General features: G+C 37.7%; 1 protein-coding gene across 7 annotated transcripts in view; it reads left to right on the forward strand.

The window, feature by feature from the left end:
* The window catches only part of LOC141915448 (uncharacterized), a 134488-nt gene that overhangs the window by 107012 nt on the left and 10866 nt on the right, over window positions 1–16610 (forward strand). For all 7 annotated transcript variants that reach the window (XM_074806974.1, XM_074806976.1, XM_074806977.1 and 4 more), the window contains 2 exons: window positions 10944–11048; window positions 11153–11203. In XM_074806974.1, the coding sequence (XP_074663075.1) occupies window positions 10944–11048; window positions 11153–11203 (156 nt within the window). The remainder of the gene's footprint in view (window positions 1–10943; window positions 11049–11152; window positions 11204–16610) is intronic.

Genomic DNA, 16610 nt, shown 5'->3' on the forward strand with positions numbered 1-16610 from the left:
CCAGGGGGTGTTGAATATTGAAATTGTTAGATTGTTGAGTATTTGAAACCACTTCCTAAGTGGGCATGGTGTCCCTGGACCCCCCTAGTTTAAAATATTTCCCTAAATTATTAGAAAATGTCAATTGTAAGACCGTGGGAAAGTTTTTATCATTGAATGGCCAAATCACGGTGGCAGAGTGCACCTGTGATAAGGCGGAAATAGTTTAATATGAGGGCAAAGCTTTAAGATGATTAGACAGTCGGAGGTGGTTTACCGTAAAAACTGGCGTATAAGTCGAGTTTTTAATCTTTGATTTTACCACTAATTTATTGACCTCGACTTATACGCCGAGTGCAGTTTTCTACTAAGTATTTTCAGGTCACAAGAATTATTGATTCTACCAGACAAAAAAGACAGTGTTCATCTTCTCACTGCTATAACAGTTTGAATAATTATTCATGATAAATAAAGTTATTTAATGAAAAAAACTTCTTTCATTCTGACACAGCTTCATTTAAAACGATGTATTCATATATGCGCGCTCACAGCAGCGCTTAATACATTAGGCTATATATAGCGTGTGACTCACCCTACTGTATCACTGTATGGTAGTGTATTATACCTGACTGTGTGTGTAACAGTCTATCACACCTGCCAACCGTTACGTTTTTGCCGTATTCCGTTCCGGTGCTACCCGCGGTAATACGGCGTTACTGGCACAGGCAATGGAATACACTTTTTTCTGATATCGTTCCGATGTTACGCGAATGAGCAAATAAATACGGCCTCAATAAAAATCTCCTTATATTATGTCAATAAAGGTAATTTTGCAGTACATAATCGGTATTTTAATGGTTTATTAACATTTATTACGGGGAAATTTGGTTTTTATTTGAGTAATTGTCACGAAGTTTCCATACAGCCAGGAACCAGTCTAGCGAATTTTCGGTTACAACGAGTAATACCGGGATCCAGTCTAGCGAATTTTCAGTTACAACGAGTAATTTTCATCGCTCAAATTGTCATGAATGTTGCAAATGGCGGACGAAGTTCATGACGTTTTGTCAAATCTGGAAAATTCGGAGGGTTCTCCGTCTTCTTCGGAGTCGGAATCTGAAACTGATACTGCGGTAACAGGCAGTAGAAAGCGTATGATTAAGAAATATCGGAAACAGAAGTATAAAAAATCGTACAGCGCACAATATCCATGTTTCATAGCATCGAAATTAAGTAAATATCATGCAAGATGTACGATATGTTAAATCGTTATTTTTTTTTTCTAGTTGAGTTAACTGGTAATTATAATCTTTAATTGATGGTAGATTAAGTTTACCTGTGATAGTGCGAGTAGGTGATGGGGTGTGTCTGATGTCTCAAAATTGTTTATATTTTATGGAAACTGCAGTTTCAAGTTTAATTTCATAATAAATGCATTTTAAATTAATTTCTTTAGTAGTTTTAATATTCTATATTCTGATTTTAATCCGAAAATTCGTTACTGGCCATATTGAAAATGTTACTGGCAAAGGTCACATCAAGTCTAGTGGGTCACTGGCAAAATCTAAAAAATACTGGCAAATTTGGAAAATGTTACTATCTTGAAAAATTCAATGTTGGCAGGTCTGGTCTATTGATTAACACACAGCAGCAATCAGGCTGACGCGCAGCGGCGTGCCGTTATCAAAACAAACTATTCAATATAATGATACAAGTAATTATTCTTCTAAGAGAAGGGACTCGACTTATAAGCTGGATATATGTTAACATCATGAAATGTAGGTCTAAAAATCGACCTCGACTTATACGCCGGGTAGACGTATACGCCGGTTTTTACGGTATCAACTTTTTTGAACAAAAGTGCTGCTATTTTCCCAATCAAATTGCTAGATTTTGATTGTTTCTCATAAGCCAACACTTGTATTCAAGTGTGATTTTGATGTGCGCACAGATACATTGTGACCAGCGCAATGAATGGTGGCGCCATGTTTAAGCTGCGTGTCGATCGTTGAATAGTGGAATTATAGGGGGGATTTATCTTGATTGTTTCCATACGAAGTTTATGAAAGGTTAGTGTCAACAAATGGGCCATTATATAGTCCCTCTAATTTAAGTAGAGAGAGATGCTCTTAACCGGGAAAACCGTGGTCTGTTTTGTGTTTTCGTTGGCCTATGTGACTGACTTTGCTTGATCGTTCGCTGCTGTGGGCCGCTTCAAAGTTATCTATAAAGTATTATATAGCTGATTTGACATACAACAAATAAACCTCTAAAGAAAGGTACCTAGTGTCTGACATTCTACTGAAAAATTCCGGATTGTTTCACCGTATAGTTTTTTCATAGTGAGCATTTTAGTATATGAATCAATTAAGATGATTGAAAGGCGTGGGTTTGTATCAGCCGTTGAAGACGTGCGATGTAAACAATAATGTAAACCACATGCGCGATGAAAACAGGGACATCAAACTAAGAAGCACTGAATTTTTGAATTACATGTGATTTGAAAAGGCATCTGTGCTGGTTTTTCAAAAAGTTGAATCTTAAATTGACTTCTATTGCATAGGCCTAAGCCAGGCCATCCGGAATTGAATTGAATTCGACACTGTAATTTCGCCTGTAATTTGCGATGAATCTTTTTGAAAATTAGCTTGAAGATTGGGTCTGATGAGATGTCCACCCCTTTTGTAAAAAAAGGTCATTGGTGATCAAATATGGCTGCCATTGGGGTGGCCATCTTGAATTTCTTGTTTGCACGATGAAGCCCGCAATTCTTGGGGGATTTCCTCAAAATATAGTGTGAGGATCAGGGTAGGTAACTAACTGTCTGTGCCTATTGTATAAGGAGGTCATCGGCTTTCAAATATGGCTGCCAGGTCAGCCATGTTGACATTCTAGCACGAAACAGCCTGCAATTATTCATGCATTTTCATGATACTAGGTGTAAGAATTTGGGTAGGTGAAGTGTCTACCCCTTATTTTTTCATGTAGTGTGATCTTAGGGGCAGCTAAAATGGGCTTGTCTATTAATGTAAGGATATATTAACAGAAAAATATAGCTGCCAAGCAGCGATGACGGGTTTTCTGCGTAGCCATTCAGAATGATGGGAATTGTAGCAAATTGAAATATCAATACATAGAATAAAATTCATTGACAGATGCGAACCTAATATGCAACCACTGTGTAAACGTCAAATATGATTCAGCTTTGAAACTGAACATACACGGATGTAAAATCAACAAATATTAATTTATTTGACCAGGCACTTATTTTGGCATTCAAACATCATGATACTGTATTATCACCATGCTTAAAAATGGATCTGTCCTATTAAGAACTCATCTTAAGCACCTGCTGAGTCGATAGATTGAGTGAATTTACAGATAAGAACGTATTATGATTTAGAATAGATTTAACAAGTTAATGTTTTTATTGAAATGTTTGAATAAATACATATATTGTAGTGTAGATTCAATCAATAAATTATGAATTGATTTGGTCTGGGTTAACGGCTGATGTTGATTTTGGCTTTTATGGATTACAAATTCTATAGTGACAAACAATTGATACCTGCAACATGTGTGTAAATCAAACTTATTCCACTAGTTGCGTGTGTTTCCTAATAAACGGGAGAGTCACTCTTGATCTGAGTTATTAGAAAAATAATGTTCATTTAGTTATAGAAATTCATTGCCTTTTTGGAAATTCTGTAATAATATTTGTTGTGTCCTAATTTTTATTACTGCGTGAACCAATGATATGCTTTGTAAATATGATGCAATAAAATAAATTTGAATTTGAATTAAATTTGAACATGAGAATCAAGCATAACTTGTGTTTTTAGCATTGGTTGACGTCTATGACGCCATGCCAATGCTAGTAAAATGGATCGAAAATGTAGTACGAAAAAATAGCGCCGACTCTTCTCATTTTCATAGTAACTTCAAATTGTCACTCCATTCACGTAAAACATTAGAAACAGCTGAAAATGATTTTAAAAAATGTTTCAATTATTCCCCACAACATAGCGTCGCCAGATTTCTGATTTAATGGTCCAAAAAATTATTCGATCGCATTTTTCTCGTTCATTATCTGGTAGATGAGAGCGGGTTAAACAATCGCGTAGCGATATGTCCGCATTGACGTTGGCAGTAAAGAATGGGGAACAGCCTCTTCTGAATAGAAAAACATAAAATTATGTACCTCCGGTTTATAAATATCACAGTGTTTGGATATCACTGTTATTCCAACTATCAGTATCGATGGGATTATTTGGGATTCATTCTCAGCGTCAGAATACGTATTTCTAGAGCAGTGGAATGGCAGCCTACCCGTGACTGAAACCCGTATGTGATCGTGCGGGAACGCCTTTACTAAAGTTAAAACCATTTCATGATGACACGAAACAGTAACGGTAAACGGTAGGCTACCACCATGATACGATATCACCAATAAAGATAGATCATTTTATTCAATTTTACCAGAGTTGTTTATTGGAGGAAAATATCATTGTTAAGTATGCCGAGAACAACCATGTTGTATCATCAATCGGTTGACTGACATTGTAAAATTCGATTCGCCTATATTCTAATATAAGTTTTCACTTTAGGATGCCCTACCCGCCTGCTGCTCACTCATAAGGCGGTAGCACCCTCTTACGCACTCGACAGAGATTCGCTTTGTAATGCGCGCTGGGAAAAAATACCTTTTATTATCTTTTCCATGCGTTAAACAACAGTGATTGAATTTACGCGTTGTTTGTCGTAAATTTGCAATATTGCGATGGTTATTTGCCGCTGCTGTAGTTTTTTGGAATTGAATCGAGCGGCCTCGGTAGCTCAGTGAGATAAGGCGTGATGCTGTTGAATCCACTATCAATGCTGAGTGACAAGTGGGTTCGAGTCCTGCTGGCTGCGAACAGTGTGCGGGCAACACTTCATAGGCCATACCGTCGTGAGGTTAAATGAACAATCCAATAGGAATACTCTTGGGAAACCAAGATCCAAACGACGTACGTAAAGCCAAACAAACAAAAAGACAAACAAACAATCATCAGCCGGCCTCAGTGACACCAACGCCGGCATCGTTCTCTGCGACGTTTTGCATGCGTACATGCATCAGAGATTGGAGCTCTAAGATCAGAGGGTCTTGCAATTGCATTCAGAAAAATGGTTCTGTTTTTGTTTTCATTATTCAGTGGGGCCTAACAGTTCATGCGTAAAAATGGGTTTTTGTATGCAAATCTTGATTGATATAAATATCTTGGCTGGGACATGATGGAAAACATCAGAATAAACTAGTTCCGTCTTTTTAACAGAATCGCATTAATGAGGTTTAACTGTACAAATAGCCTAGGCTAAATCGTTCGGCAGAAAATAAATTCATTTTCAGGAATAAAATTGTACTAGACAAATAGACCTTTAAGTCTGTGGTCCTCCCAATCAACGTCGTCATAGAAGATTTGGCGGCAGATGTAAAACATTATAACCACTTAATACCACAGTATATAATCTACCAATGCTTCAAGGCCCATGGGCCTCTTGTTTCAACTTGTCTTACTTGCCTTTTGTTAACAGTTCCAGAGTTTCAATTACAATCAAATCCAAATTGGCTAAAAAGTACATGGGACTAAATGAAATGAACCGTTAGTTACTGCAAACCTATTCCAGTGTTATGTCGATCGTGTTGAATCACTTTCCTTGAGTTGAAACAATCAGATCTTCTATGGTGCAACATCGGTCGAAGAGAGATATCTTCATTGTTGTTGACTGTCCTTGACTAATCTAACTTCATGCGTTTGACATCAGCATCATACCCATTTGAACTGCAAAATATTCATACAACATGAAAACCTACAGTACATGTATACAGTAATCAAACTTTCACTGATACGAGTAAAATCCCACAATAAAAGAATTAGATGATAAAATGTTTATTAAAACATATAAGAAATATTTCGGGTGGTTACTACCACCCTTCTTCAGTCTAAAATGAATGTTGGATATTTGAATGAACGTTAGGCTTATTTCAGTATTCTTAAGCAGGAAATAATAAGCCCAATCAATAGGCCCTATTCCCATTGGAACAATTGTATAATGCATACAGCTGTACCGTACACCGTCAGCCAAGAATGGAGAAATCGGTATACCAAACCTACGAACAGCAAAATGTACAGGCCTACAATGATTTCTGGTATATAAGCCGTGACCACATGAACGTTTTGGTTTGACTATTAATGTCAGCAGGTCAGAGAAGGCCTCGCCAAATTTAATCACATGGCTCAAATCAATTAGCCTTTCTGCGTGTGAATACTTCACTGTATTGTTTTAAAAATAGGCCTATCGAGTGAATTAGTACATTAGTACATTAGTACATAGACTGAATTAGACTTTAGGCTAGTCCTGACCAAATCCTATCCATGTTATAATGGCACCAGTTATAGTAACATCACTGGAGGGCCGACGAGAGGGAAAAAGTTGTGTTTGTAGTACATAGGCATGGTAGGCTTGTTGTACTCACTTAATACTTAAAACGCTGTTGTTACCTGTAGGTGACTGTACGGTGATTTCTACAGGTTAGCCGTATGTGAGTACGTTGACGCTCAGACTTGCAATATTGGGATTCGAAACCAAATGAAAAAAAAATCCAGTAGTAGTCCAGTGATTTACCCACTGTGCCACAGAACATAACTGCAGGGTGGATAAAATTTGATTTACAAATAGCCTAGCCTCACCTAACCCAAACTCTATTCTTTCACGCATGCACGTTTGCAGATTATAGGAACTCACTTACGGCGTTTTTAGGGAACTCACGAATGGTTTTCCTGTGGATATCACCGTACAGTCATGTACGGGTAACAACTTCGTACTTAAAATGGTATTGGCTACTAGGAACTCACATACGGCGTTAGTAGTAGCTTCCACACTTCACAACCGAACCAACTGACCAACCAGTATATTTAGTCCCAGTACGCACCAACCGGCACAGGCCTAACACTGTTTGTCAACTGCGTGTACCGTAGTAGGCTATCGATAATCACCTGATACTTTTCTGTCGTTTGTTTTCTCTCTGAGACGAACGTAATTCTAGTAGTCATCCGCAACTCATTGACCTTGATTTAAACTTAATCAATTCAAAATCTGTTTATTGACGCTTTTGGTTACATGAACTGATCAGCAATATACTTAAATGAAATAACCGGAATAACAAGAAATCAAAAATAAGAGGTTACAAACAAATGCCCGTAAACCTGTCAGACACGCGAACGCCGGACTCGTATACTCTTGGACTCGACCCGCTGAGCAATGAATTCATAAAATTGACTTTGAAATTGATTGTGGAGAAGAGAGGGAATTATTCGATAGCTCTTCCTCGAAAAGAAGAGAGAAATGTCGGAAAGAAAACACAACATGGCTACTAATTGCACGGAGCCAAATTTCTGATGTTTACGGCTCGACAGTGCCTTTATAACGTGTATTTATCAAAATTCCCATGCAGTATCTGGAGATTGAAGTGAGCTGAAGGATGTCATACGGATTGTATCAGCGACAGCGGTAAGGTAAGGAAGCCTTTACACTTTTAACAAAAACTGTGTGGAAAAGGGAAAAAAAAAAATATAGCTGCAAAGCAGCGATAACGGGTTTTCTGCACAGTCTTAGAATCCTGTTCAATGGTTAACACAGTTTTATAAGAGGAAGCTCGACAAACAGTCAATTAGACCTACTTTAAACCATGGACAACTGGACCAGATGGTCCTATTTGACTCTTGAAAATCGACTGTTAGGGGATAATTTCTCTTTATGATTTCAACAAAGCATTTGATAAGGTACAACATCAGCCATTACTAAACAAGGCTATTAGGAAACAGTATCAATGATAGGTCGCCGAAATGGCTCAGCATTATCTCTGAACGAAAACTTGTAGCCGAAATCAACGGAGCGCCTCATCTTGGAATAAGTCGGTCTAACTAGTGGAGTCACGCAAGGTAGTATCCTAAGTCGTCTTCTGTTTAATGTCCTGACAAATGACATACACAGTATTCCCAAATGTACCAGACCGAGTAAATTTCCAAAACGACCTTAACACGCTGTTGACCAAAGAGAATCTTGTTCGAATGAAAACAATTCTGTTTGATCAAACAATACGCTTTTTGTTTGTACCAAAACTTTTCATTCTGAAAGCTTTGTTATTGTTGAAATGAAAAACTTTTTGTCCCGGCAAAAAAATTTGGTTGAGCGAAAACAATTTTTTCAAACGAATGTTTGAATGAAAACAATTCTGTTCGATTGAACGAAATACTTAATACTTTTGGTTCGGAGAAAAAACTTTTTACAATATACTTGTTCGAACGAAAAACTTAATGTTCTGACAAGAAAATTCTGTTCAAATTTAAACGATTCTGTTCGATCGAACGATTGTTTCGAGCGAAAAACCTTTAGTTTGGACAAAAAAAGTTTGTTCAACTATGTTCTAACGATTTTTACAAATTGGTCCAATCGAACAGAATATTATTGGTTGGAACGAAATCAACTTTGTTCCGACGAAAGAATTTTCAAGCGAAAGGTCTTTTGAACGAAAAAAAAAAGATATTTCTGGGGCTCCGCAGTAACTTAAAGCCGGACATAGGTCAGCCTTGTGACGCGATGCGATCCTCGTGTTGCATCGCAAGTTTCGGTGCAAGTCGGTTGCCAAACGATTGTCAGCGACTGTGTGCGACTAGTTTCTGCCAGTCGCAAGAGCGCGTAGGTTGGTTGTGACAGTCGTGTCGCGTCGCAGAAAGTAGAACACGTGCGACTCCTTGTGACTGTAGTTGCTGAAAGTCGCAACCCGTCGCAAGGGAGCGTAGGTCGATGAGTCGTTGCGACACAATCGTTGCTGGCGGTCGCAGTGATTGGCGTCGCAGTGAGTCACAAGCCGTCGCAAGGCCGACCTTCGCCCGGCTTAAGTCATTAGGAATTAATGAAATACCACTTTCATTTATGATGAAAAAACTCAAATGAAAAGTCTGGCTTATAAAGCTGTCTGCTCAGACGAAATTTTCAAAAAAATCTTCATTTTTGGCAATAAAATTGATAATTGTGATTGATCGTTGCAAGTCACAACCAGTTAATCACTAATTAACATGCATTTTAATAAATCTGATTCCTCCTTCACAGTGGACTTAGCTTTAACCTATTAGAGGCTACTAGCCTATGTAGGCCTATGTATATGCGTAGGCCTAACATCCGGACAGATTGGTCGTAGGCCTATTGAATAACAACCCTCCTAAATATCGTAAATTTTGCTTTGAAGTTCAATCCAATGAGTCCGTTAATAAACGCAACAATTATACTGCGTTTGTTTGAGACAGTAAAGCTCAGTACCGGTAGGCCTAAAGCCGCGTAAAACTCGATAAACACTTCAAGCGACACAGCGAACGCTTACTCTGAATGTCAAGTGTGAGTCCAGCATACGGAAAGGAGTGTGTTATATACTTGTATTTAGTAAATACCTTGTGCATTTGACAATGATAGGTATGTACTGAGTATAGAGTATTGATGGTATTGATATAGAGGTTGAAGCCCGCTGCCAAATAAAGTAATATATTCTTTTATTTTGATACCTCGTCGACATAACAGCTTTTCTCCGCTATATCTCTTCGGCATGTTTAGTTTAGTCCTACGACTCCCCGGTACACTTATGATTTATCTAGTAAATACACAGTTAATTTGGTAAAGAAAAATAGGTATTGCTAAACTAACTGCTTGAAGTCCGCAGCCAAATCACTGGTAGTAATAAATTAATTTGTACTCGATTTGATTCTCATGATGAGGAGAAACTTGCAGCTGATTCCCAGAACGACAATGTAGTGACACACGTCGATTTGTCGATGTTTACGGCTCGACAGTGCTTTTAAAATCTAAAGTAGTAAATTTCCTGTGTATCGGTAATATGATTTGATGAGGAAAATGGGCTATTGTTAAAATTAGTTTTTAAAAACCGCGACAGAATGTGCAATCTTTGGGTAACAAATTTGTTAATTTATGCTTGAATTGATAATCGATGTGACAAGAAACGTGTGGTAGATTTTGGAAAGACGACTTAGAAAAACATGTCGGCTCTTTGAATGGGGCTCAATTTTCGATGTTTACGGCCCGACAGTGCTTTTGTAACTATGATTCTTCAAAATACGCACGGAGTATTTGTAGATCGAAGTGAGCTGAATGATATCAGACGGATTGTATCGGCAACAGTGGTAATGTAAATAAGCCTATGTACTTTTGACAAAAAAAGTGTGGAAAAAAATAATACTAATAATAATAAGAAACACGTGAATCTCAATAGGGTTTTCTGTGATGTAACAGAAAACCCTAATAATCACGCGAATTTCAATAGGGTCTTCTGTGAAGAAACAGAAAACCCTAATGAACATTATCGCCACATATATCAGCCTATGTCATCTTAACTATTTTAAAACTTGTTACATCATTACTATGTAAAATCTTTCTGTAAAGCTTTGAATACTAGATCATCCTTCTTCTACTGCATCACGAAGGTATAAGTCTTGTGGGCCTCTTGTTTCAATTTTACCAGAGTTCTTTATTGGAGGAAAGTATCATTCTTATGTTCGCCAAGAAAAACCACGTTGTATCATCAATCAGTTGACTTACAGTTTCAGGGCTGCCAACCTTCCGATCATCACCGTTATCTATTATGGTACCATCCATTATATTACAGCATTACGGCGAAGTGAGAAAAAATTACGGTGACGTAGACACATCGTTGCGGTTTATGGGTGGAGCTAAATTGTCTAGTTTTCATAAGCTATTGGGTTTGAATCCCATTATAACCATATTTGTGCAGCATACGAAAAAAGTACTGCAGCGGATTCGGGTGGCTTGAGTAATAAGCAGGGTTGATACGGCCAGCTTGAGTGGTAATGTGTTAATGCCCATCTGTGTAACTAACTCCTGATCATGGGTTTCAGTTATATGAAGATGAAAAAGTGGAATGTGAGCGGTTAAGGAATGACATACGTCGGTTGCAACAAGAATCCGTCGATAATAAAACAAAAGCTGATGAATTGAAAAAGGTATTTTACTACAGCACAGAAGAAGCAAATTTTAAAAATGGTTTTGTGTCATATAAGAAAATGTATGTTGCCTTGTGGGTGTATATTTGATGTATTTTTTGCAGGAGAAACGGGCATTGGAAAGAAAGTTGTCTGAGAAAGAAGAGGAAATAAAGGTGATTAAATTATCTAGTTCAACAAAACCTTTTTGAATCCACGTTTGTAAGAGTTAGTGTTTCAGCGTGTCGCCCCATCTTGCTGTGTCCACAACATTGTGACCCGTATTTGGTTTGTGTAGTTAGGCAGCGTCATAGTTGCATAGCCTGGCAACCATTTAAGTTGAATAATTCATTGTCACAGTGGTAGTAGCAGCACTTAAAAACAACTTGCCATATGTTTTCTTCTATCTAGACATTCACCTTTCTTAAATATTCTTAGCTTATTGAGCTCTTTATCGGACTTTTTGATATGGGTAGTGCGACCAAATATTTGCCAAAAAGAAAAAGAACGGTATGAATTGATTTTCATTATTGAATTTATTATTCCGAAATGCATGACCTGCAGATGAGCATCATTGATAATCAAACTAGATAACATACACGATTTTGGTATGAAGATCAGGTGTTTAGAATCAAAACTCATGTCAGCATTCTGGAGACGACCTTTGCACCTAATAATCCCCGCGTCGTCTATGTATAATTGTAGTTGATTAACTACGGATAATTTCTTTATCTTTGTGCCACTAGTCAAATCCTGCATTATCTCGGCAAACAAAGCGGACTGAAAATATTTGATTATCAATTTTTCAGCATTCACGATTTCTGATGACGATAGTGGTCCATGATTTCGATCCTTTTTTATTGATTTAAGGTTATGAATAAAGCATAAAGCCAGAGCCATGACATTTACCAACTCAGGTAGCTGTGAACTATTCGATGCCCTGCACCGAAAATTAAAATTGGCATTTTCCTTGAGTGATCTCGCTTCTTTATAGAACTGAATTACATCTGACAAAGAGTCTACGCTTGTACTATTATTGTCGACATATATATCTCGTAAAAGGTTATTCATAAATTTACCTTCGAAATTGTTTCTAAGATGATATATAATTGTACTATATAGCATAAACGGCGAACATGTCGCACCGAAAAGAACTCTCTTAAAGCGATAAACCTCAAACGTACTTTCAGTGTCTTCCGAATCACTAAGCCAGAGTAAACGCGTAGAATCTCGATCCGATTTATCTAAACCAACGTGTAAAAACGCTTTTTTGATATCAGTGGTTACTGCGCAGTCAAATAATCGAAATCGTATGAGAATAGAAGTGAGTTCATTGACTCCAAACAATCATTCAAACTAAATGAGTTTTCGGAAGAACGACAACTACAGTCAAATACTATATGGATAGGTTTAGTACTAGTCAGTAACCTGTCTGTGGTTTAGTTTCACGATCGGATATTTTCACAAACCAGTCAGGAATGGGAAGGTAATTTTTCAATGAAATATTCGTCAGCCAATTTGACCGACGAGTAATTTGCCTGGCATTTCATTGTCTCTTAAGATATCCGTCTGATTTTTGTTATAATCGACGCACAACAGATTCGTAGTTTGTGTGATACCTATAACACCTCACCCGACGATCTTAATCCATGTGCAAATTGGCCGTAAAGTGAGAGTAAATTTCCGTCGAGTCAACAGCTGCCAATTTGAAAATTACTGGAGGGTGTTGGCACCTGTGGACTGAGGCCAGGACAACAGCACAAACTAACGAAGCGAAACGACGAAATTGAAAAAATTAAGAAATCAACACTAATTCACATTTTTCTTCATCCAGAATTTATTATTTCATTATTTATCATGGAAAGCACGAAGATTTGAAATAGATGTTGGAAAACCATCAAAAATAAAAATTATCGTTTCGTCTTGGAAGTTTTATATAAATCCTTGTCTATCATGCCACATATATGCAATACACAGAAATGGCAGCCAATGGCGAAATTTGTGGAGAAATCAATTAATTTCTCAAAATAATGTTGATTAATCACTCGAAACATACATAAAATTGGATTATTTCGAAAGGTACCTCTGTAGTTTGTGAATTAAGCCATTAATTGTGGACTGAAGTGAATAGAAAGTATATTTTTGAAGTGTTACTTTTTTCAACCGTGTTATGGCCCTTGTCATCCCTAACATTGGTATAAGCCCATCTGATTATAAAGAGCTTACCACCATCGATTAGGTAACTAACTAGTGTAGTATTAGACTCTCGAAATACGGCATGATGCAGAATATAATGAAGAATCCCTAAATCATCAATAGGATCAGGGTAGGTCACCTCAATGAAGTCGCGTTCTAATTGATATTTGATTATCCCATCGTAACTCTCTAACAACGAAGATTGAAACAGACGCCGAGCGAATGATCTTGTACGGCCGTTTGCTACCGAGTAATTTGATGGTGAAGGACCATAACCCACTCTCCACGGGAGTTTTGCCTGATAGATACCTCCTTCTTTAGAAATAGAACTATTTAGATATTCCTCTAAAAAATTGGAAGTTTCGTCAACTGGAGGCATGATGCCTCAAATATCTAATGACCAGAATCGGTCAAGATTATAAGAATCAGGCTCTGATACTACATGTAACATGCTAACATTACTAGAACTACCATTATTCCTAGGCCCAGTTATAACATAACCGAGTTTAGTTGGAACCGCTACTGGACCATCGCTAGACCGTACTGTGCCTTCAGTCTCAATAAAATTGTAGTAATAATCACTTCCGATTAATACAGAAATGCCGATGTGATCTGAAGCGTAATGTATGGGTTTTGCGAATAAGACCTTTAAATTCATTAATTGTTTCAATATCAGAAGGCACAGGTAATGGTTTAGTTATGGCCGGTATAACTATTGCTTCGACTTTTAAAGTAGATCCATCTGTACATATTATGTTAATCTCTACAATATCGACTTTCCTGTTCGTAGTCGAAGTTGCCCCAAAAGAACACAAATTCAAATCTGCATTTTTGATAATCTGTAATTTTAGAAGATTTGATAACTCTTCCGCAACAAATGATCTTTGCGACCCATCATCGAAAAGGATGTTGGCAAAGTAATGTTCCTCGGGTCCCGTTACCCAACAGCAGTTTTTAAATGAACTGGAATTGTTTGAACTGTATTAACGGCTACTGAAATGTAAACATTTTCAATAGACGTTTCTGATTTCACGTAAGAATTGGATTCACGATTGGTAGAACACTATATCCGTGTTGACGCGATGAGGAGAGAATCCCACAATGATAATAAAAAGTCCGAAAATGAAACTTCGAGATAGTAGTTTATTTCAACGTTTCGACTATATCCTAATAGTCATCTTCAGGAATAATGAGATACTACAGAAATTATGAGATATATATACAATCCAGAGACAAAGAGACTAATTCAAGTAATCAGAGATGATACAAACTAAAAGAAAATTAACGTAGAAACAGTTACACGCTAAAATAGATTAAAGGGAAGCAAACTAAGGGGTAATTATAAACAACAATAGTGAGTATAAATATAAATGAAACTTAAAGTCAGTAGTAAAAAGAAAGACAAACTAGGGGGCACTTAAATTAAAACAAAGGTGAATACAAGTTAAGTCAGAGACGAAATTGATGAGAGAACAAATAACAAATAATCAAGGGGGAAATCAAGTGTTGAGTTTAACCAGTTTACAGAGGAATTTTGATATAAGTTTATTTAACGGTCTATTATAATTCACGCGGTCTACGGTCAAAATCAGCAACGTCACGGTTGAACTTTTGGCTTGTGTTGAATTCGAACTACTCAAAGTGTTACACGCCTCGAGAGTAAACACTTCATTCTTTATAGCCGTACGCAACGAGTCGAGGTCCTAGTCTTTATTGCCATGCTCTTTAGAAATACTCAAATTTACTTCATATGGTAATTTCGTTCGCAGAACTGGAACTAACATGGCGCCATAATTTGAAGTAGGCTTCCCTATTGAATCTAAACTCCTGATGTATTTCCCTAACTTATCGTAAAACGACCTCAACGATTTTAGATCATAGCGGGGTGCCGGTAAACTCAACAAGGATGTCATATAGACCTCAGCGATTTTATGAGTTTGCCCGAATCGGTCGTACGATAACTTTTTCGCAACGAAATAATTCACATCGGTTAACGGAACCCCGTCAAGACATTCTGAGGCTTCTCCTGTCAAATGAGTAATCAAATGACTAGATTTTTCGATCCCCGAGAGATCCGATTGCTCGTCAACTGTTGTGCAAAATAAGTCCCAGAATGACTTCCATTCTAGGAGGTTTCCTGAGAATGTCAGCAATTTTAATTTTTCGAGCATTAATCTTTTTGGAAGAGTAGTAAAATCACAGTTTGGAGGAACATTAATCGTAAGAGCTTGTACGGAATGCTCCAACACTGACAAATCAATTTTTCATTCCGACAACTAATCTTCTGACTCGGCGATAAAGTCGCAAACTTCTTTTTCTTTCGAATAAAATTCTAATAAGTTTGAATCTAAATCGGTCATCATTTGAATTTTTGGTTTACCTTTGTCAGCAGTGTGAGGTTGGCATTGAGCCAATTCATGTAAAATCGCGGTACGTTTTTTTATGTGAGCATTTTTTTCATTGGTTCTCGGGTTAAACGACGTATAATCGATGCGATTGAAGACATGATGAACCTCCGACGATGACATGGTCAACATTGTTAAAATTCGACGAAAAACTGTTTTTGGCGGGAAAATTCTCGATTGGGAGGCGTCATCTCTACGAGCGGATGTGATTGGCTGTTTTTGGGATATACGGGGAATTCCGGCGCTACTAAAATAATTATGGGAAAGCCATTAATGGCAAGTTTCATTGGACTAGGTGCCGTATATGTGCGAATTTTAAATGCTCATTGCTGGTGAGAATATATCATTTCTACATGGTGATGCTGTAACCCTGCTTGGCGCGTGCACGTTTGGTATGATAACAGGATGAATAATCGTCGTAGCAAATGAGCGCTATTTTCAGTTTGATGGAATTTGTAATAAATTGTAATTTCTTGTGACCTGAAAATACTAAGCAGCAAACTGTAGGTATAGGCCGAGGTCTGACTATTGTAGTGGTAAATTCCAGGATTTAAAACGATCTAATACTACGCCCCGATTTTAGCTTCCTCGGCCATACATCGGAAAAGGTTTTGTTCCCAAGACTTTCCAAGAAATTTAAGACGTAGACCATAAACAAATGTTTATCTTTGGTCTTATTTGACTACAAAATAATTCTTTAAGAAAGATAAAATACAATATAAACTTCTAGAACTTTGAAGTCACGAATTAAAATAATTTTTCAAGCAATGCCCTTAAGGCTGGCTTATGTCGACAAGCAACGCGACGCCTACCGACCCAACTGGGTTTATCGTCGATTAGCGGCCTACGAGAGGCCACCAGTTGCTGCTCTATCGGTTCGACATAAGCCGGCTTGCGACAGCAACTCGACGCCTACCGACTCGTCGCAAGCCGTGTGCGGCTAGTTGCCCATGTTCTACTCCGGCCTACGGTAGGCGGACAG

Source organism: Tubulanus polymorphus, chromosome 1 (assembly GCF_964204645.1).
Source record: "Tubulanus polymorphus chromosome 1, tnTubPoly1.2, whole genome shotgun sequence".
NCBI lineage: Eukaryota > Metazoa > Nemertea > Palaeonemertea > Tubulaniformes > Tubulanidae > Tubulanus > Tubulanus polymorphus.